This window comes from Chiroxiphia lanceolata, chromosome 22 (assembly GCF_009829145.1).
Source record: "Chiroxiphia lanceolata isolate bChiLan1 chromosome 22, bChiLan1.pri, whole genome shotgun sequence".
In the NCBI taxonomy this organism is placed as follows: Eukaryota; Metazoa; Chordata; class Aves; order Passeriformes; family Pipridae; genus Chiroxiphia; species Chiroxiphia lanceolata.
In genome coordinates, this window is record NC_045658.1 from 3,840,917 (window position 1) to 3,862,838 (window position 21,922).

The 21,922-nt window shown below is 49.4% G+C and overlaps 1 protein-coding gene across 9 annotated transcripts in view; it reads left to right on the forward strand.

Moving 5' to 3' along the window:
* Window positions 1–21,922, forward strand: part of CASZ1 (castor zinc finger 1) — a 277,948-nt gene that overhangs the window by 232,482 nt on the left and 23,544 nt on the right. For all 9 annotated transcript variants that reach the window (XM_032708904.1, XM_032708910.1, XM_032708905.1 and 6 more), the window contains 7 exons: window positions 4,937–5,774; window positions 8,493–8,561; window positions 12,772–12,862; window positions 14,866–15,030; window positions 17,517–17,689; window positions 18,411–19,279; window positions 21,204–21,345. In XM_032708904.1, coding sequence (XP_032564795.1) covers window positions 4,937–5,774; window positions 8,493–8,561; window positions 12,772–12,862; window positions 14,866–15,030; window positions 17,517–17,689; window positions 18,411–19,279; window positions 21,204–21,345 — 2,347 coding nt within the window. The remainder of the gene's footprint in view (window positions 1–4,936; window positions 5,775–8,492; window positions 8,562–12,771; window positions 12,863–14,865; window positions 15,031–17,516; window positions 17,690–18,410; window positions 19,280–21,203; window positions 21,346–21,922) is intronic.

Genomic DNA, 21,922 nt, shown 5'->3' on the forward strand with positions numbered 1-21,922 from the left:
TCTGAGCGTCTGTTGCGAGAACCCTGTTATAAATGTCATTTGCAACATTTCCCTGAAAAGCACAAACTGAAACATCCCTTGCTTTGGAAAGGACAAACCTATTTTCCTTTTTTTATTCTGTCAGTGTTCAGGAAATTAATTTTAAACTGTTTGTCACCAAGTCCTCTCAGACCTGGTGGTACTGGGTGTGAGTTAAATTTATTCCAGTGAGATGTGGAACTGCCTATGCCAAAAAGGAGGCTTTCTTCCTGGGAGTTGGGGGGTAGCAGGAGTCAGATGAAAGGAGAGGAGTACAGCTCTACCCTCCCAGTCAATGTGCCTTTTGGGGAGTCATTGCAGAAACCTGGTTTTGAAGGTTCTGAGCACCAGTTGCTCCCTCTGAGGACGTAGAGGGTACAGGGCTGGCTGCTTTCAGCAGTATTTAAGACTGACCCCACGCTTTGATCAGCTGGAAACTTGGGTGAAAAGCAGGAGCCACACAGAAAACCAAACCCTACATCTAACTGGCTTTCTTGGTCAGTGAAGAAAGTGATCCTAATTATATGGGGCTGAGAAGGATTCCTGCTTCCTGGAGCTGTGGTGTGTACACACATTGTCCACTTTATGGGACTTCAGCTACTGCCTGTGTCCTCCACCAGCACCTCCTGTGGTCTGATGACAAATCCTGGCCACCTTTGTCTCCTTCCAGGCTCAGACTGTGAGGCTTATTGTGCATCAGGGACTAAGTCCATGCTGTTCAAGCCTCATGCTTTGCAACAAGATGGAGAACGTGCATGTAGGGCATGTTTCTTTTTGAGCCTCCCCTTGGAAACGAGGAACTCAGGAGTCAGGGCTCAGTCTTGCTGTGTGCATCTCCTCCCTGGTCCATCTGGGAATCACATTCAGGAGCCACAAAGCTGGTGTCTGTCAGGAGATGGGTGTCAGAAGCCGATCTGGACGTGTAGATATGTTTCTTCATTCATTCATGCACCCTCTCCTGCCCACTGATGGACCCATACTGCCCTGAGCACATTTATATATAGCACTGAGCTCTCTCCGTGCAGTCAGTGACAGAGATCCCTCTCCACAGTCGCTCCCTGACGCACATGCCCAGGGAGATTTTCCTACACAGTCCCGTGTTCCTTACTTTGCCTGTTACATAGTGGGCTAAAGTAGTCACCAGGAGTGTCCCCCTGTACAAGCTTTCAGACTTGCCTTTCTTTTCTTAGCCTCTTGGCTAAGTCTCTTGGAATATTCTATGGCCCTGTTTTTAACCAGGGGGGTTTTCTCTTCATAATTTCCTGAGGAGACTCCACTTGGGAGAACGTGAATGACGAGTGCCAGTTCCTTGCTCACCATCCTGTATCCCCCAAGTCTGCGTGTTTTCCCTCCCAAGCAGAATAAAGGACAGCGCCCTGGCTGGGATGTCCCATCCCCCAGTATCCAGACCTTGCACTCCATTTGGGCTGTTTTGCTTTTCCTTCCATATATAGTGTGCTGCTGCAGGCTATTTTTAGCGCCTTTTTTGCTAGCTTGGGATCCTTTGTGATACGATAGCTGCTCTGAGACACACAGATCTCTGCTCTTTGGCAATGCCCACAAATGGAGAGCAGCGGCAAGGGGAGAGGGAGCCCTTTTATTATCACATAGGAAAGGAGACAAAAATGCAGTGCAGGGAAGGGGGAGGAAAACACAGGGACAGTGCTTCCTGTGGCCTCCAGGGCTGTGCACTCCTCACAGGGATGTGTTTCCCAACTTCTGTCCTACCTCGGTTTTATCTGTGTGTGGGTGTGAGGGGGGTTTTCTGATGATGAGGTAATGATAATTAGCTCTTCACTGCTGGTTGAAAATGCACATGAAGTGAGTTGGCTGGGTCTCATACCCTGCTCCTGGTGAGCCCACTCCCTGCCGTTAAGGTGCCTCCACTAGAAGAGCCCCCACCCTTCAGGTTGGGTGCCTGAGCAATCAGTGCCCCCCTCGACTTTAGGGGATGCGTTGGGCTCACGGGATGAGTGATTCTAGAGGTATTTTCCAGTCTGAATGATTCTGGGATTCTGAGAGAAGCTGCACTTCCCAGGCAGTGAGCAGTGGGAGCTGGCCAGGCTTTCATCTCAAATCTGGATGAGGAAAGACTGAGCAGCACCAGCAAAGCTGTTGATCAGGGAGGGTGTTGCGATCGTCTGGAACCAAATCTGGGCAAAGGAAAAGCAGAATGCGAGGTGGTTTGGGGGATTAAATCCAGGGTAGCAAAACCTGAACTCCAACTCAGACTTTACAAAGGACAAAATCAAATATACCTTAAACGTACCAAAATATACCTCAAAAAAAAGTCTGAATTCCCCCCCACACATACCCCCCTTTCCTATAGACTTGGAGTTTGCATCTAATTGCACCAATTCAGGTGTAGCCACATGGTACTAAAGATGAGACCCACTGACTGACTTTCATTACAGCTGTTAAAGCTAGTAAAAATCACACATTTAATAGTTTAATTTCATATCAGAGCCCCTCTGTGCTCTTCTTTCTCCCCTTGCAGTTTGGCACAGGCTGGCTGGAGGTTTTCTGTGCAGTGCTTGGAAGTCAGGGAATTATGAGCGGGGCTGGGAGTTGTTTTACAGGTCCAAAAACAGAGGAAAAGCAGAACAGGGAAAGCAGATTTAACAGAAACAGGGAAGTGTTAGACCCGGTAGGGATTTCATGGGTTTATTCACTTTTGTTGGGTCATAGGGTTACACTGAAATGGAGGTAGGGAAGAGAGGAAAAAGAGGTAAAAAGGAGAAGTGCTTTACAGCAGGATGAAATCATTTAATATGCCTGTGTGTGAAAGATAAAGTTGTCCTTCAGGCAGGCCTTTTTACTGGACACTGTGGGCATGCTTCTGCATTTGATTAATACCAACCCATGAGGTTGTGCTACAACCCGAGCCTGACACTGCAGGGGCATTGCCACCCATCCTGTGGCTGACAGGGTGTTTATTTTGGAGTCAGGCATCCCAAATCCCACGCAGAATGCTGGGCTTAAGTGCCCAGAACTGGAAGGTCGTTTGGGGCTAAGCCAGATCCCAGCACTTAGCAGGTGTGGCTTTGTCCTTCCCCTCACAGGCTCCAGGGATGTTGTTCACTGTTGCCTTCCCTCCAGTACCACGTAGACAGGCACCCAGCACAGCAGCGCTTGTGCTGCAGCAGCACAGCCATTCCGGGCAGTCCTGGAGCAGGAATGTGACCTTCATGGTCCTGCCCATTCCGTGCCCGTTGCAGGCAGTCTCTTCCTCCGCAGAGTCCTGTGCAAACTGATTTGTGGTGCTGATGGCTATTGGACTTCGACTGTGCTCATTGACAGGCTCTTGTGTGTGTGGAAATGCTCTGGTGGATGTGCCTGCCTGGCTGTCAGATCCCCCGGATCCTATGGATCTTTTGGATATGCTGACCTGTTCTGTGGCTATCTTGGTGCTTTCCTTTTCCTCTATTTCAAGGCAGTGTTGGTTTGGTTTGAGCAGGACCCAGTGCCCAAAACCTCCATTCTGCACTTGCCTGTGCTGGCTCCCTGGGAAGGAGTGTGCCTGCCCGTGAGAGCCAGTGTGAGTGTTTGGAAAAGATGACGAGGGAGGTTTGAAGGACTCCTGCACACAGTAAATCTTTACTCTGCAGGAGAAAGCAAGAGGGAGAGGAGGAGGAGCGCTGTGTCAGACTGAAGCCTAAATGAGTCCAAGCTGGCACGTCAGAGCAATCTTTATTTCCTCCTTTACACTGATATTGGGTGACCTCCAGATGTGTGTTCTTCCCATCTCGGTGGCCTGTGAAACTGCCTGAGGGAGTAGGGGAGGGAGGAAGGGAGGGAGAGACCCAAGGAAGGACAGCTTTTGCTCATTCTTCCTCCCTGTGATCAGGCTCAGGTAGACTAACCCCTTCCTGCCCCTTCCCCAACCCACACTCCAGAGAACAGGCATTCTCCCCCTTTCCAAGGCCCAGGACAACAGCTCTTTCTCTCTTCACTCTGAATCCTGGTGGAGAGGACTCTGTTCCTTACCTGTTTTTCACCTGTATGGACTTTCCCCTTTCCTGGTCTTACTAGAAGCTGTTCCTGGCTGCTCAGGAGCCTGCCTGTGGGTTTCCACAGCCCTTGCTGTGGCCCTTTTGCACATGGAAAGCTGCCCAGTCATTGGGATTGAGAAAGAAGGGAGCAAGTTGTGTGAACCCTTACAAAATGGACAGGGAAGGAAGGGACTGCAGCAGCTATGGGGAGCTGTCCTGTCTTCGTCTTGCCTTGTCTTCTCCATTCCCCTCTCCCCACTCCTCACTCCCAGGCTTCTCATGCACAACCTTTGTTGCTTCCCCTGCCTTAATTCATGTCCACCTCTGCTGCTTCCCTTCTGCTCCACAGGGTTCCATTCTGCCCTCCTCCTGCTCCACCCCATACATTGCCTTGCCTGTCCCTTACCATTTCACACCACACTGCCCTGCCTGCCCTCAGTCCTGCTCTTGTCCAACACACACAGCATTTTCACGTGGTTCCCCCCCTTACACACGCTGACACACCATTCTCTGTGCCCCTCCTTCCATATACAAACACACACAAGGACAAATCTGTACAAACCTCGGCATATTGGCATCAGTCTCACTTCCAGTAAAATTACTTTTTCTTCATATTAGGCCAAGGCAAGAGTGCAGAGACATTTATGAAACTTTGTTTAATGTACTGAAAAGCCATCGGCTAGAACATTTAGGAAATTGATTTTCCTGGCATTGATGAACTCTTTTTATTTTACCCCAGTATTAATTACTTTTTTTTTTTTTTAAACAAATTAATTTAAGAGTCGTAAAACCTAACAAGTGAGCCAAACGTCAGTAGATCATGTTCCCCTCTCCCCTTCCTCCCCCCGTCCCCGCTACTGGAGCCGGTACGGGAGGAGAGGGAAATCCAGCGCCGTGCCTGACTCTGTGCCGCGGGTTCTCCGCAGGGGAAGCGTCGTCGCTGCAGGATTACGCCGCCACCACCATGAACGAGTTCCTGGGCATGTTCGGCTACGACGACCAGAACATGCGGGACGAGCTGGCCCGCAAGATCAGCTTCGACAAGCTGAACGCCGCTACCTCAGAGGCCGCCGCCGCCGCCGCGCTGCCCGGCGAGGACGCCATGAGCAAACGCGCCCGCTTCTCCAAGTACGAGGAGTACATCCGCAAGCTGAAGGCCGGGGAGCAGCTCTCGTGGCCCATGCACTTGGCCAAGTCCGAGGAGCTGGGCCCCAAGCTGGGCAAAGAACCTTCCTCGGTGCTGGCGCAGCCCATTCGGGTGCCGGGTCCAGACGCCTCCCTGCTGACGGAGACCAAAGCCACCATCCTACCACTGCCCTCTCCCAGCAGCTCCCAGATGCAGGGCCTGATGTCACGGGCCTCCAAGTACGACTTCTTCATTCAGAAGCTGAAGACGGGTGAGAGCATCAGGCCACAAAACGGCAACACGTACAAGAAGGCCTCCAAGTATGACCTTGAAAACGTCAAGTACTTGCACCTTTTCAAGCCTGGAGAAGGAAGCCCAGATATGGGAGGAGCCATCGCCTTCAAGACAGGCAAGGTAGGCCGGCCTTCCAAGTATGATGTGAGGAACATTCAGAAGCTTACTCCAGTAAAAGCTCCAGCTCCCAGCCTGGCCCCTGCTCCCCTCGCCAGCACCCCCAGCAGCACTCCCGTGGCCGGGCCAGAGCAGTCCGTCTCATTGCCATTCAACACTCCCGAGTACCTGAAATCAACCTTCTCCAAGACAGACTCCATCACAACTGGAACAGTCTCTACAGTAAAGTAAGTGTCCTCCTACTTTTCTTATCTGTGTACTAGTGGGGGCTCATAGTAAAGTCTGTGTGTGGGTCAGCGGGCAGTCCCAGTTCCTGGGATGATAATTACTCTGTGTGATGTGTCTTTTTGCTCTCTGCTGAAGTGTCTTCTCCTCTGTTAACACCCTACGTCTCTATTTATCTTCTTTGCACTAAGGATGTGATCTGCCCTCAGCAGTCACAGCCATGAATCCAGAGTCCACTGGCTCCTAAGTCCATATGTTACAATGAAAGAGGGGGGGAACATGGTGGTGTCAACTCTCTAAAGTCAAGGTTTGAACTCCTTTACTTTCTCCTTCCTCCAGTTCCCTGGACATCCAGATGTGTCTAGGAGAACCTGATTCTTGTTTCCATTTAACTCAATGGCAAGACTCTGCTGACTTTACTGTTAGCAAGATGGGGCAAGATGGGCTGGTTTGTCCCAGAACTCAGAAGACATTTTGGTGCCTAATTCCCATCAATTTTCATGGGAGTTAGCCATATACATACTTCTGTGGGGCCAGGCCTGTGTCTTCTCAATTTTCTTGTTCCTTACACAAATAGAGGTGATTCAATTACCCCTCAGACTGGGCAAACTCATTAGCCCAATTACCACTAATAGCCTCCTACACACACGTTGCCAGCAATCTCTGCAGCGATGCCGTGACTCAATGGACATATCTGAAGGCCTTGCCAAACCTTGGATTAGGTTTTAAATGTGACTTCCAGAGGTGGGAGCTGTAGAAGAGATACATGTGTACGTGAGGCTGCAAAGGGAGGGAGGGAGGGACTTCTCTGCTTTCTTGTCATGGTTTGGATTTACTTGTTTCTCACTGTGGACCTGGGGCTGCTGTGAGCTGTGAATCTCATGGGTCATTTGTAATAAGTCCAGGACCTCTGTCCTGCACTTCTGTGGCAAGTGCCATCACAGACACCCTTCTACTTTGCCCTCTGATAAGGAGGAAGTCTGTTCTGTGTTTGACATATGGACCTAGGAGGCCTCGGGCTGAATCCTCTTTGCAGTCCCAGGCAAGTGTGCATCCCCCACTTTCCATGTTTCCCCACCTGGAAGGCAGAGCTGTGTAATGACACCTGTCTTCCATGTGAAACAGTTGTTTATCAAGTGCCTGCAGACAGATTTGGGAGCTCCATGGTTAAGGTGTATGGGAAAGGGCAGAGGATTATTAACATTTGCATCTGGCTCCCGTTCAGGATGAACCTGTATGTGCTCCAGATGGCAGGCAGGGACTCCTGTTACTAAAAAACACTGTTGTAAATATTCCTGTAGGCACAGTGCCTTGTTGTGATGGGTGACTTGGCCAGGGACTCTGTGCCTGAAGTGTCTTCAGAAAGCTCAGCTGCCTGGAGTTCAGTGGCCATCCTAGAGCTGTGCCTGAGGGGCTGTGAGCCTCTTATCTGCGGTGGTGATGCATTGGGATCCCAGTTTGATTTCCTTTCTCTTGCTCATTTCCTGCCTCTTGCAAATGTGGGTTTGCAGCACCACAGTGATCCCTGCTCTGGCCACAGGACTTCCTCAGCTGGGGCATCATCATGGGGCTTCAGCAGGGGTGGAGGTGACCAGGGCCTTCAGCCTGGCACTTGCCATGTCCTGATCACACACTGGAGTACAGAAGGGGCTCTGGGCCCTTCCCCTTCAGGCTAATTTCCAGATACAGGCTTCCATGATAAAAGACAGCAGCCCATCCCATTAGTTGTGCTGGTGGAGGAAGTGCTGACTGTGGTATCTGGGCCCTGGCTGTCCATTCTCAGTGCCCACTTGGTTCAAATGGCCCAACAGGAGTTACCCCTTACTCTCACATATATGCACATACCCCCTTGCCATGGGTTGAAACTCTCTGACATCTAATGCTATTAACCTGCCCTGAACTAATCTACCTTCCAGTGAACTCTGTGCGAAAGTGTCCTTGTTTAAACCAGGCTGTCACGAGGAGCACTGGAGGAGAAGGGAGATGGTGTACAGCCTGTCTGGGGTGGCCTTGGTATGCCCCTGTCTCTTGGGTAGGCTGGAGCCTGGCCCTGTATCTCGTTTTCTCTCTTGCCGAACTCACTGAGGTTGTTATTTTTGTCTGCCTACTAATGATGTAAAATAACCAGGCTTATGTGACAGTTGGGTTGGCTTTCTCATTGATTAAAGTACATAAATACCTTTGCTGCTCCATCTGTCTGTTGGAGTTTTGGGGTGTCTGTGAAACAGAGAGGCAGTTGAAGCCCTGTCCAGGGGCTGGTGCCACGGTGCCAGTGCTGGTCACAGCACAGGGTGTCTGCTGGCCACAGGAAATGGGCAGGAGCTCACAGCTCTTCTCCCTCAGCTGAACTGTGCACACAAGGGCAGCGTTGCCAGGTGCTTGAGGGAGGTGTTTGTTTTCATGTGGCCATGATGGGGGTTTTTAGTTTTTTCTGTAGAAACAGTGTTTTGTGGTTGATCTTGATTTCTCCAACAAACTGCACTGGGTCCTGCAAAGAAGGAACATGCAGGAGGGGTGGTAGGCTGACTGTGTGGTTCCCTGGAGAAGGAGGTACAGGATTTGAAGGGAAAGGGGAAGAGAGGTTAAACCTATGGGTGTCTTTTCTGGTGCTCCTCCCTGGGCACTCTCTCCTGGTGTGTCAGTGGTGTGTGGGAGAAACAAGGAGTTTAGGCAGTGCCCTGTCCCTGCTAACCAGCTCTGCCCTGTGTGTTTCTCCTTAGGAATGGATTACCCACTGACAAACCAGCCGTCAGCGAAGATGTAAATATTTACCAGAAGTATATTGCCAGGTAGGCAAAACTTTTGACTTTCTTGGGGAGAGGGCTGGATGTAAGAGGGTGGACTGGTGGTGGGAGAGACGAAGTCTTGTCCATCTGGATCAAGTGTTTAAACCAGTCACTGGCACTTCCATTTCCCTTGGCAGCTGTACTTGCTCTGCTGCCCTGCTTGGGAGAGCAGTAGCTGTGAGAGGTGTTCAAGCATGCCAAGAGCATGCTCGACTCCCCAGAGCTGTTAGACTTCGTGACAAATAGTGGAAAACTGTTTCACTGCAGAAGCCCAGGATTTAAATGGGAATGCTGCCTCTTGACTGTTGTTCTTTCTGCCCATTGCTGTGCTGTCTCCAGCCTTTTTCCCCTGCCATGTCCAGTGCCTGCAGGAGGCAAGCAGAGAACATCTCACTTCTGAGAATCTAGGCTGGAGGCATCCACGAGTGACCTGAGTTTAGGCAGCTTTTGGCATCAACGTGGGATTTTTATCCTAGAAAATTTTTCATTTGTATGAGAAACCCTCCTTGAGTCAGGTGCAGAGTAAGGCACCTTATCCCAGCTGTGGAAGAGCTTAGGTCAGGACTGAGCAATGCTGAGAGGGAGCCCAGGGTGGTTGTGGGGAGACAGAGTGAGCAATGCCTTGAGAGCCAGAGGAACAGAGGATATTACTGCACAGCACCTGCCTGGTTCAGAGCTCCTGGTGTAAAGGGTCCATCAGCCTTTGCCCTCAGCCTGTTGAATCCTCCATCTGTACTGTGGAAAAAGCTCACAAGGAAGCCCCTTGTACCCAGACAGACACCAGTCAGGGAAACAAGCAAACACTTCTCTCCAGAAATAAAGCTGCTCCCACCAGCACTTATTAACAAGAGGGGAGGGGAATGTGTATTGTGCTTTCCCACCTTGCCAGAGTCTACAGAGGGTCTCCCCGTGGGAGACAGTCAGCTGCTAGGAAGGTGCAGGGGGAGATCTTGGCACATCAGCAAGGAGAGTTGGAACAGGAGGTGATTTCCTTTCCTCCTTTGCCCAAATCCCAGATACAGGAGGAAGGAGCAGAAGACCCCATGGGAAGAGAGGGCAGTTGCACCACCACGTGCAACTCCTCAAGCATGTGGCAACTCACTGCCTTGGGAGAGAGTATGGGAGGGAAAGCAGGGATTTAAACCCCTCCTTGCATGGGGCAGAAGGAGCAGCACCCTTTTATTTCTGAGATTGCAGGGGTTGCAGTGGGAGAGGAGGTGGCACCCTTCTGTCCCCTGTTCCCCTCTCTAGCAGAGAACTGTGTAAATAAACACTTGAGCCACATGCAGTGCTCTTGATGCTCTGCAAGCCCCCTCCCCTGGGTCAGGCAGTAGCTGGGGGAGGCTCGTGAGATACCTCAGGGACACCACATCCTGCTTAAAAGGCTCCGCAAGCCGCCCGTTGGCAGCACAGCCACTTCCCTTCAATTTACACACATTTTTAAAAACAGTTTAAAGCCTTAAAATCAAGGGGGGGGGGAGAGAGAGAGACACGACACTCTTATGTCTGTACTGCATAATTAGCTTAATGAGTTTGCCAAAGCCACTGCCAAAAGCTGCCCAGGGATAATCCATTCTCTCACACAACAAAACAAAACCTCTTACTTAGCTAGTTTGGGTTGGGTTGTTTTTCCCCCTGCCTCCCCCCTCTGTATATTTATAATTAAAAAAAAAAAGACCACAGAAAAAATTATTATTATTATTATTAGTGCCTCAGCAGATGGTGCTTCTGGCAGCACTTGCTTAAATATTTATTTCTGTGTGGGTTTCCTCCCCCCTTGTAATTGGGGTGGGTTTTTTTTTTTCTTTCATATCATCGTTACAGAGTAATGAGTCTGTAAACACTCTCTAAGCATGCTGACTTCTTTATTTATTATTTTTATTATTATTTATTTATCAACTCTTGCCAGATCAAGACTAGTTCTTTCTGGCCAAAAAAAAAAAAAAAAGTAAAGTCAGGGAAGAGGGAATGTGTTGTTCTTGGGCAAATGAATCTACAGGGCCTGTATGGAGAATTTAGGAGTTGGGCTTTGCATATCAGCGCGATGAGGTGGTCTGAGTTTTCCTGTTTCAGGTGTGTTTGTGTCTGTTTGTGTGCATGGAAATTGTGGGTACGTTCATGTAAATTCAGAGGAGTGTTGATGTACCTGAGAGTCTGTGCATGTAAATGTACCCGTGTGTCTGCATGTAAGTGAGTGTGTGGTGTGTAAGCTTTCCTGTTATGAAAAAGCTAAACAGATGCTGTGCTTTAAAAATTAATAGCTTTGAACTGTTTCAAGTGTCAGAAGAAACACAGGATGAATATAACCCTTTAGGAGCCCAACCTTACGGACTGAAGGAGCAGAATTTCCCCTTTGTGCTGGGTTTACTGCTTCCCTCCTTCCCCAAGCACAGGGTTTGGTGGAACACTTGCCTCTCCCTTCCTGTGCTGTAGACACCACACACACCTTTCTGTGGCACGTGGAAGGGAGGGTAGGAGTTGGAAGTGCTGTAGTGCTTGTTTAGCTGGTGTTTTTAAAACTGAGATCATCCCATAGCCAGATCTCTTCAGTGTCTGGCCCTTCTTTCCTCCACTTGCATCTCTGGTCATTTTGCATCCTCATTTTTGATAATATTTTGGCCTGCTTTGCTTTTGTATTTGTCAGCAAGGTCTTTTATCTTCCTTTTCCCTCTGCCTGACCTGCACCCACAGTTCTCCAGCCCTGCACAGCCCTTTACTCTCTCTTGCCTTTGAAGCTCCTTTCCTTTAAGAGCTGCTGGTGGTGCTGCTGACATGAAGGCCTGGACTGGCAGGACCAGTTGGCTCCCTGTGCTGGTCAGTGCCAGGGTGACTCTGCCCCTGCCCTGGACGAGCCTCACAGCTGCTCAGGCACTGAGCAGGAGCAGCTCCCTCTGCCCTGGGCTCCACACCTTTGTTTGTGCAGCCAGCCCTGCCGTTTGCCTTGTGGTTTGTTTCTTCTCCTGCTGCTGAGGTTTGTTCCAGTTTCTCAATCACCTGTTCTGACGTGATCCTGATTTCCTGCAGTATTTCTTCTCCTTCCCCAGGGAAAGGCATGTCTGCTCCTGGCATCTGTCCCTGTCTCCCTTTGTGAATGCTGAGGCAAAGAAGTCATTTAATTTTTTAGCAATGTCTATCTTTTCTGTCAATTAAGTCCCCTTTCCATCTCCTAGAGGCCCTGCTGTCTCCACAGTTGACCTCCTCTTCCGTACTGTGCTTCAGAAATGCCTTATTTAGTATTGCTTTTCATCCTGAATTTTTCTATCCTGTAGCCTGGCGTTACCTCACCTTATGATGATCCGTAATTTTTTCTCCTCCTACCCCGTTCTTCAATTTCTCCAGGACGCCCTCACTCCTCTCATTTTCCCTTTCTATCCACTGCCCTTCCTTGTTTCTTTCCCATGCCCTTTATCATATGCACTCCTGCTGTGTTTAGCACTAAGTGACGTGAGGAACCTTTGAGGAACCTTTGAGCAGATGGTACTTTATCTTTGAATGTTTCCCCTCTGAGTCCCCTTCTCTCCACTGCTTTTCCCTTTCAAGCTCTTCAGCTCTTCCATGGTCCTCTAGAATATACATGAGAGAGTTCACTGCACTGATTACCCCATTACTGGATCATCCCCTTGTGCCAATTCCTGGTATGTCTGTCAGTCAGTACATTAGATGTACTGACTGTTTGTATGTAGGTATTATGTGGCACTTCTGGTCTTTTTTCCACCCTGTATGTCTGGAGTTTTCAAATTTGCTGTCTGCAGCTTTTCTGAGGTCCTGCTAGGTGGCCTTATACTGAAAATTTCAAATCTGTATTTGCCCAATGTTTTATTTGTCTCCTTCTGTCATGGGAGATTTCTGACACTTGCTGCTGTGGTATCTAAAGCCCCACATGAGAATTCTAGAATTGTGTGATGGTTAGTTCAAGGAACCCTCCTTCTTTGTGCTTCCCGAGTAAACAACTTAGATAACGAAGATGAATTTCAAGGGGAAAAACAGATTAGGGATGTACAAGACCTGAATGATCCGGCTCAAGAAGCACCTTTAAATAGTGACAAATAAGCAAGGGAAGGCGGGAGGGTCACCATCCTTGGGGGGATAAAGGAGATGGGGTTTAATGCCATAAACATGTGGGATGAAAACAGGACTTTATCTGTACCCTGCTCACAGGCACTGCTGCCAGGACAGTGTCTCATTCATTCTCTCCCCTGCTCTGCTGTTGCAGGTTCTCGGGCAGCCAGCACTGTGGGCACATACACTGTGCATACCAGTACAGAGAACATTACCACTGCCTCGACCCTGAGTGCAACTACCAGGTAAAAAACCCTGCTCAGGAGTGACCAGCACAGCCCCCTGAGCACATGGGGCAGGGGGGAGGTGTGTGTCCTCCTGTGCTGTCCTCCCCCGTGCACACACATGCCTTTTCACTCTCCTGCTCTGAAAGAGGACAGGATATATTCTGAATTTAATAGAACTCTATTTTGCTCCCATTTAACTCAATCTAATACCATTTAACCAAAGCCAGACCGCTACAAGGAAGAGCAGAATATAGATCAGCTCGAGTCAGTGGGAACTACTCCAGATTTATATCAGTGAAACCAAGAGCATAAATTGTGCTGTGTTACAAATTGTGCCTGAAACAGGGAATGCTGATCTGTTAGTCTGTCCCTTTCCCTCCTGCTGTCCGAGTGACTTTGTAGCAGCAGCGGTCTGGGATTTGTGGGGAAGGCGCGGGGGCAGGAGCGATGCTGTAATTCCTGGGAGAACTGCCAGGGGATCCACGTCAGGCCAGCGGGTCACGTGCTGTGTTTGTTTACCCTCATCCCAGGTCCAGGAGTTTGACACTGCCATTTCTGTGGTCAGGCTGGTGTGTAAGTGGGAATCCCAGGGTTGGCCTCTGCTGTGCATCAGGCACAACTTCAGCCCTGCCCCGGGAGACCTCTGGGTCTCCAAGGGATGAGCCTGACCACAGCAGAGGAAGTCGATCTGGATCTGCTGAGCTTGGCTGTGGGTTTCTATTGATCAAAGGAGAGTTTCTCTCTGGGATGCACTCAGTGTCCTCCTACCCAGCATCAAGTAATGGAGATGAGTCTGTCCCAACTGTGCCATGGATATCCCTGCACCAGAAAGAGAGAAACACAAAGGATGGAAAAACAGAAAAACCTATTATTATGATTGGCCTCATGATTATTTCCTAAGGAGTCTGGAAGCTGCTTGCAAAGGAACTGTCTGGTCTCGCAGGGAATAAGGATTTAGGCTGCTTTTTAAAATGCAAATTATTTTATGGCTGAGATATATTTTAGAATAAGTAACGCTCTGTAATAAGTGGGCACAAATTAACAATGATTGGCAATAGCAATCCTGTATGTACGCCCTGGGAAATCATACCTCCAGCCTCCAAGGGATTTCTGTTGAAATCTATATCCCTATATTCCCGTACCAATACCAACGAGATTGATCAGGATTGATATTATAGGAGGAAAGAGTGGAAGCGATAATCATTTGTTTCCTATGAGGGAGACTGGAAAAGTTGTTAAACATTAGAATACAGGCCTTTTCAATTACTCCTCAAAATAAATGGATATTGATTTCTTTTAAAAAAAATCAGATTTACTTTCCCACCTTCAGTGTTAAATATTGATGTCTGTGGGAAATAGAAATGAAAAGCTTCATTTTAAAGGCACTTAGCCTGCTCTGACAGTGGGGTACCCCTTCATTCCTTCAGGCAGGTAGAGGATTAAAAGGATATTCTGGTCATACAGATTTAGTTCTGAGCTCTACTGCCATCTTTTTCTGTGACTGGAAGGAAGTTGTGTGTCCCTGTTTTCCTAATAAAGCCATCCTACCCTGTAGGGGAGGCAGGAGACTTAGAATGGGAAAACAGTGTGAAAGAGCAGAGTGTTTTTCCCAGTCTGACATGAGTGTGGCAGCCAGTGTCTTGCTAACCACTACAGTGAGTGATTTGGAAACCTGGGTTACTCTCTTGCAGCCTGTTTAGTTCACTGGTTTGCTTTCTATCTATAGGTCTTCTTGAGATAGGAGCAGCTAAAATTATATTAGAAAAATTGCAGTCTTAAAGCTGCAGGGAGCTGGTTTGGACATCACTCCAGTGTCATGTTTACTTTCCCTTTACCAAGGAGATAGATGCACACGATTCCTCTTCAGCCTGACTCTCCTGGGGTGATTACTGCCAAGCTTTAAACTCCCGGTCCCACTAACAACAACAAAACCCACCCTGCCCTGGGATTACTCCCCCACTGCCACCACAAGTCTCAGCATGTGTGTGTGTGTGTGTGTGTGTGTCTGTGTCCCTCTGCAGAGATTCACCAGTAAACAGGATGTGATCCGGCACTACAACATGCACAAGAAGCGGGATAACTCCCTGCAGCACGGCTTCATGCGCTTCAGCCCCCTGGACGACTGCAGCGTGTACTACCACGGCTGCCACCTCAACGGCAAGAGCACACACTACCACTGCATGCAGGTAATGGGGGCACAGCCAGGGCCACTGCTGGAGCCCTGTCCTGCCTGCGGTGCTCTTCAAGGGTTCTTGAGTTCAGGCCAACACTTCCTGAGGCAGAGGGGTGACATTCAGGGGGGCATTCATAGCCTGTCTTGCTCACTTCTGATTCAGGAGCCCCTTTGAAGAGTCCGTGCCCTGTCCTCACTGCACTTGCCCTGCCAAGTGTTGGGAAGGGCGAAGGGAAGCCCCATTCTCTGTTGTTAGAAGCCTTGTCCATGCAGTGAGGCAAAGCAGGTCTTAAGGTTTTCTCACAGTCTTGGACTTCACTTGTTCAGGCAAGTCCCATTTTCCAAGATTCAGGGACCTCTACCTCCACTCAAATCTGATCTGTCCCTCCCTTGAAACCAGACTTTTCTGTGACACAGCTGCCCTTCAACACTGGGTTAATTTCCTCCATAACCAATTTCTAAAGTAATTAAACCTCAGTGTCACATACCTGGACTTAACCCCCCTGGTTCTCCCTCTCCCCCACCAGTGGTACCTGTGTGTGGTGTCCACTGGAGCCATGTTCCAGGAGCCAAAGCACAGCCAGAGCTGGAGCTGCTGCACAGTTGTCTCTGAGGTGCCCTCACTGTTCCAGACACAGACACACCACACTGTTTGGGTCTCACCCTGATTGTTCCTCAGATTCAAGGGTTTGACATGTGCTCGTTTCATCAGAGTTGTGACCTAAGCCATTGCCCCGAGAATGTGCTGGACATCACCCCAGTGTCATGTTTACTTGAGGGACCAGGCAACCCTTGGTGGCAGCTTTTCTGGTCAGAAGAGTCAGGCTCAGTCCCTGCCCTGTCCCAGCAGTTTAAGATCCCAGTTAAAGTCACAAGGCCTTAATCACATGCTTAAATGCTTTGCTGGGATAGACTTGAGCATATGTTTAACTTGAAGTCAGGTAAGCTTTCTGAAGTCAATGGGGCTTAAGCACATACTTAAATGTTAGGCATGCACTCAAGTTCTGTCCTGAATAGGGGCTGGTTGAAGCATGTGCTTGCAGCATTTGATAAATTGGGAACTTCATGTGACTTGCTCTTGAGGACATTTTCTGTTACACTTCCATAATATTGATTGTTTAGTTTCTTCAATTGAGCAGGATAGGATTTGTTTAATTTTTTTTTTAGAGTACAAGGAGTGTTTCACAGCTTCAAGTCACTCTGAGTTCAAATAGAGACCCTCGTTTACACAACTATATATGGCTAATTCCACCCTGTGCCCACTGTCTTCCAGTAAAATAACGCCCTTGTAAGCAGTGTCTTACAGGAAAGGTGTCTGAATATAAACTCCCAATTAAAGAAAATACTGCTTAAATGGCAGAATTTGTGCCATCCATCTCATGGGGTTTTTTTTTCTTTATGTCCATAATTGGTGTGGATAAAATTCAGTTAGTTGTTTATATAAACGGACATTTTTTTAGGCTTTAGCACCAAGAGCTGCATTGCAAATTATTCCTAAGGAGGTTTTTGTTTAATTCTTTTTTTTAATACTGTGCAGGGCCTGTCTTTTTTCAAGGTGTCAGTGCAGAGAGAGAGAGGCTCTTTAATATTGGAAATAGCTGGAGATCCTTTTTTTTTTTTTCCTGGGTATTTGTCATGGGTTTTGTTATGGCCTGTTTGAATCAACCTGGGCTGAACTAAGGGGTGGTGTTTTTGTTCTCTTCAATTCTGAGATGGTGCAGGCATTGGCACACGTTGTGCTAGAAGAAAAGAAAAAAAAAATCCTCTCTCAGCAGGGCTGAGGACGTTTTGGGATTCCAGTGGTTTTTTACTCAATATGGCAAAGTTGCCCGGTTTGCCCAGAGGAAGGCAGGTTTTCAGCATTCCCTCCTCATCACACCATTCCCATTTGCTGCACAAGTTTAAAATTATTGACGTGGGAAGTCTTGAGCAGGGACAGGGAAAAAAAGTCACCAGCTGAACACTGGGTGTAAGCTTTGCTAGATTTAAACTGTTTATTACAGCCTCAAAAGATTGGTTGGCCCCATGTTGCACCACCCTGCCTTACCTCTCAGAAGGACTAAAGAAGTAAATAACTTATTCCCACTCAATTTTGTATTCCCCAAATAGTTGAAACTCTTACTTCATTCCATGTCACTCCAAGATAACAACAAGTAACAACATCTCTTAGTCTTCCCTTCTCATTAAGAGCATGAACCCTGCTTACTACCTCCCTAAGTAGACATGATTATCCAGAGCTGGTCTTTTATCCCTTCAATCCTCCCTTTTTTTCTTCCTGTTTCATGCCCAGAGAGTTGGGTTGGGTTGGGTTTTTTTTTTTCCACAACTGCTCTCTCAGTCTTTAGATTGGGAATTGAAGTGATGACTTAATACTCCAAGGAGCAGCACACAAATGGAACTGTTAAATGTACGTGTGCTGCTCGTGTGTTTATTACTGCTGGTGATGATGGCAGGCTGTTAAACCACTGTGCTGATGACTCCTGTTTTGGCCTGGGGCAGGTGGGCTGTAACAAGGTCTACACGAGCACCTCTGACGTGATGACCCACGAGAACTTCCACAAGAAGAACACTCAGCTCATCAACGACGGGTTCCAGCGGTTCCGCGCCACGGAGGACTGTGGCACTGTGGAGTGCCAGTTCTATGGGCAGAAAACCACTCACTTTCACTGCAGGTGAGACAGCGGGGAAGGGGAGGAATCCTACCTCAGAGCTGTGTGCTCTGTTTGCCTCCTTCTACCAAGTCCTAATTTCAGGAGTGTGCACAGGGACTTGATTTTCCCTGCTGTGACCTTCACAGTCCTGCTCCTGAGAGAACTCATGTTCCAGGGCAGATGGGATTTCCAGGATCTTTCCACACCACTCTGAAGGCAGGAGTATGATCTGAGGAGAGGATACCCACTAGAAAATACATCCTAGAATCATTTGAGAAAGAGATCACATTGCTCATCAGAGTGCAGCTGAAGTAGGCCCTTAATACACTGCTAATGGCACTTCCATGGTAGGGTTTTCTCCAGCCAGCTCATCCCTTTTGGGGCCTGACTGGGCCTTCTGTGCACAACTGCTCTTCTATTGATTTCTCATGTTCTCAGGAAGAGCAGGAAAGCACAGTTTGTACCTTAGTCCCCTTTAGCTGCTGTTCTGGCTGGAACTTTCAGTGGAGGGTGCCTGTGTCCCCGTGTTATTGTGGCTGTTCCTCCGAGGGGAGTGAGCATCCCAGTTGTCCCACATGGCAGCATTTCTGCTGGCCTTGGTGTCACAGCTCCTCAGCCCCTCTACAGCCAGGCCATTGTCTCATCCCGGCCCCAGTCCTTGTCCCAGAGGGAGGCAGGTGACAGCAGCTGGGCTGTGCTCCTGCCCACACAGCCAACCCCCCTGTCCTCGATGCCCTTGCAGGAGACCTGGGTGCACATTCACCTTCAAGAACAAGTGTGACATTGAGAAGCACAAGAGCTACCACATCAAAGATGATGCCTATGCCAAGGATGGCTTCAAGAAGTTCTACAAGTACGAGGAATGCAAGTATGAGGGCTGTGTCTACAGCAAGGCCACCAACCACTTCCACTGCATCAGGGCAGGCTGTGGCTTCACCTTCACCTCCACCAGCCAGATGACCTCCCACAAACGCAAACACGAGCGCCGGCACATCCGGAGCTCGGGAGTGCTGGGCCTGCCTGCCTCTCTCCTGGGCTCCAAGGACAACGAGCAGGAGGAGTCCAGTAACGACGACCTCATTGACTTCTCTGCCATGAGCTCCAAGAACTCCAGCCTGAGTGCCTCCCCGACCAGCCAACAGTCTTCCGTGTCTCTCATCGTCCCGGCCGCGCCCTCCTCTGCGGCCGAGCTCGCTTCCTCACAGGCCACCAAGGCTGCCAACAGCATGACACCAGCCACCAAGATCTCTGGCCTGCTCTCCCAGGCTCTTCCCAGCAATATACCCTTGGCCCTGGCACTCTCCAACTCAGCACTTCCTGGGACAGCTGGATCCTTCTTCCCCATCATCCCCAGTCGGGTCTCTACACCACTGCCTGCCAGCTCGGCTAATCTGATGACTGCTGGTTCTTCTGGCGCCAATCCAACATCATCTGCTCCTACAGATTCCTCATCCCAGGCAGTCTCAGGATCTGGTGAGCCAGCGACTACTTCCTCTCCAGCTCCAGCAGCATCTATAATGGAAAGGATCTCTGCTAGCAAGGGATTAATCTCTCCTATGATGGCCAGGCTGGCAGCAGCTGCACTCAAGCCCTCTGTGGCACTTGAAGCAGGTGAGTTACCCCATCAGTGGTGATAGTGGTGGGAGGCAGAGCAGTGCCTGATGACAGAGTGAATGAGAAGCCACCCAGTGACATTTATGTTCCTTTACTACGTCCTTCCCACCTCCCAGGACTGGAGGTGGGAAAGAGGTAGTAAAGGAACATAAATGGGAGAGTGAACTTGGTTGTGTCTAGTTAGCCCTTGGAGAGAGCAGTCTTGGCATGGGTTCCTGTGGATTCTGGCTATACCCACCTGGCCAGAAGAGAGGCAAGAAACACAGCTTTGCCCACAAAAGGAGCAGGCTCTTACCAGAACTGAAGGAAGAGTTTTGCCATGTGTAGTTTGCTGTAAGCTGAAAAGAGAGAGGCACTGTATTGAAAATGGAAATGAAGAAAAGCTTGGCCAATACTTGCAGGCTGTGCAGAGACTGTATGAGCTTTAGCTGGTCCCTGTGGTGATGATGCTGTAGCCCATGGCCTGTTGTTTTTCTAGTCTGGGATGCTGGTTCTGTGCTCCAGCTCTGTTGCCCCAGCTGTGGGTTTGGGGATAGTGCTGGTACAGTCCACAAACAGGACCTTTCTCCTGGTCAGTCCTTGCAAGCTGTGCTTCACCTGTCCCTGCAGCTCCCTGAGGAGGTAAAAGATGGGAATGAGAACTCCCCTGGGGCAACATGAAGCTCTTGCTGCTGCCACCTAGACCTGATGTAGGTCATAGCTCATGCCCAGCCCTTCCAGAGGGCCATGGAGTTCCCAGGAGAGCACAGGGAACCTCCACAGTCTGCTGAACATGGTCAGCTCCTGGTGGGCAGCGAGGGGTCGTGGGGGGAGGCTGTGCCTGGCAGCCCCCATGGCATTGGGCTGCCCTGGAGCTCCTTCCTGGGGCATGGAGAGGCTGGAGCAGCTGCTGACCCTGGCTGTGGGAGTGCTGAGCAAACGGGGGAGTAGGACGAAGCGATCTGATTAAAGAGGGAGGGGAACTTTCACATACTTTTAAAATTATTGTTTGAAAAATTGTTTCCTAAAGCAGAGAAAGGTCATTGAGGAAACTATTTTCCTTTATTTTTTAATAAAATGCCACTTGCTGTCTGAGAAGCAGCTCGCTGTCAGCTGTACTGCCGGAGGGCAAATTAATATTTTAGTCACTTGGGGATTGTGGAGAAAAGCTCTGCAGACATGTTCCTGTCAGCAACTTTTTTTCCCTCCTTTTTTCTTTGCTGTTTTTTCCTAATTTTTTTTTTCTCTTGAATTTGTTCTCCTCTTTTCCCCCTCTTTTTTTTTTTTTTTTTTCCCCCTCTCTTCCTTTGATTTGGATTTTTCTTTCCCCAAAGCTCCCCGCGGAGCAGCACTCCCGGGTCGGTGGGGACGTGGCGGGGGCGGTGGCGGGAGGTCGCGGGTCCCTCGCTGTCACCTCGGATCGCCCCGGCGGGGCAGATGCTCCTGCTGGGCAGGCGCAGTGTCGGGGCCGGCGCTGTCGCTACGGCAACGCTGGGATTGGGGACGGGGAAGGGGGCTTGACTAGCAGTCGAAAGCTGCCACATTGCCTCAGCATTAACAGAGTCTTTAATAAACGCTTAAGAGGCAGCCCCGCAAATTAGTTATGACAGTTTGTGCAGAGAATCAGGTCTCCCCCACGCTCCTTCCGCCCTTCTCCTTTAAAGGGCCCATAGCCTGGACAACTTTGACATAATTTTGCAATAATTATCACTTGAAGAATTTCCACGCTGGAGTGGACGTCAGAACCCATCATGTCAACTTGGCAATAAACGCTGACCAGCAATCCCAGCACTTCCCTTCCCCCCACACTTTTCCTTTGCTTTTTCCATTTAGGCACTGGTACCAGTGATTTAACTTACTTATTTGCCATTGTAACCTCATTTTAGACCTACATTTTCATTTAAATTTTGCACTTAATAATTTGGGTGTCTTTCTCGAGCAGGGAATGGACAACCAGCAGCTCCCGGACGGTTCAATCCAGTCCAGGTGAAGCAGGAACCTGCGGAGGCCATGGGATCATCATCTGCCACCAGTCAGGACTCCCTGCAGGAGCACAGCTTGGACCTGAGCGTCAAGGATCACGGGTGAGAGAAGGGGACAGGCACACAGAGCTCTGGGAAGTTCCTGTACCTATAACACAAGGACCTGGAGTGTTGGTGAAAGGCAGTTTCACAGGGGCTGAGTTGGACTCCCCCAAACTGCAGGCAGGGATGGTCATTATAGTCCCCCTCAAGTGTGTGTTCTCCAGATGTTTTTTTGGGTTCACAAGCACCTCCTGACTCTTTGACAAGAGCCTCACCTCTTGACCTCCCCTCTGGAAAATGAACCACTGGCAGAGCTGCTTTCCCTTGGTCCTGCTCTTGTGATCCCGAGCTGATCAAAGGCCCAGTGCCACACCTCAGCACGCTCTGAGCAGCAGCACTGGCACTGCTGGTTGTCTGCTGAACCAGGTCTGAGGGAAGCACCTGCTAGAGAAATCGGACGCACAAAACAGCCCAGTGTCAGGACAACTCTGGTCTGGGTCTGGCATGATCCATGGTTATGGTCATGGTTGTGCAGATGTGAATGCACCTTTCTCAAAACATGTGTCCCACTTGCCCAGCATATCTGCTGAGAACAGGAGTGTTTGGGGATTGTCCTGTGTGGAAAAAGGGCAGAGGA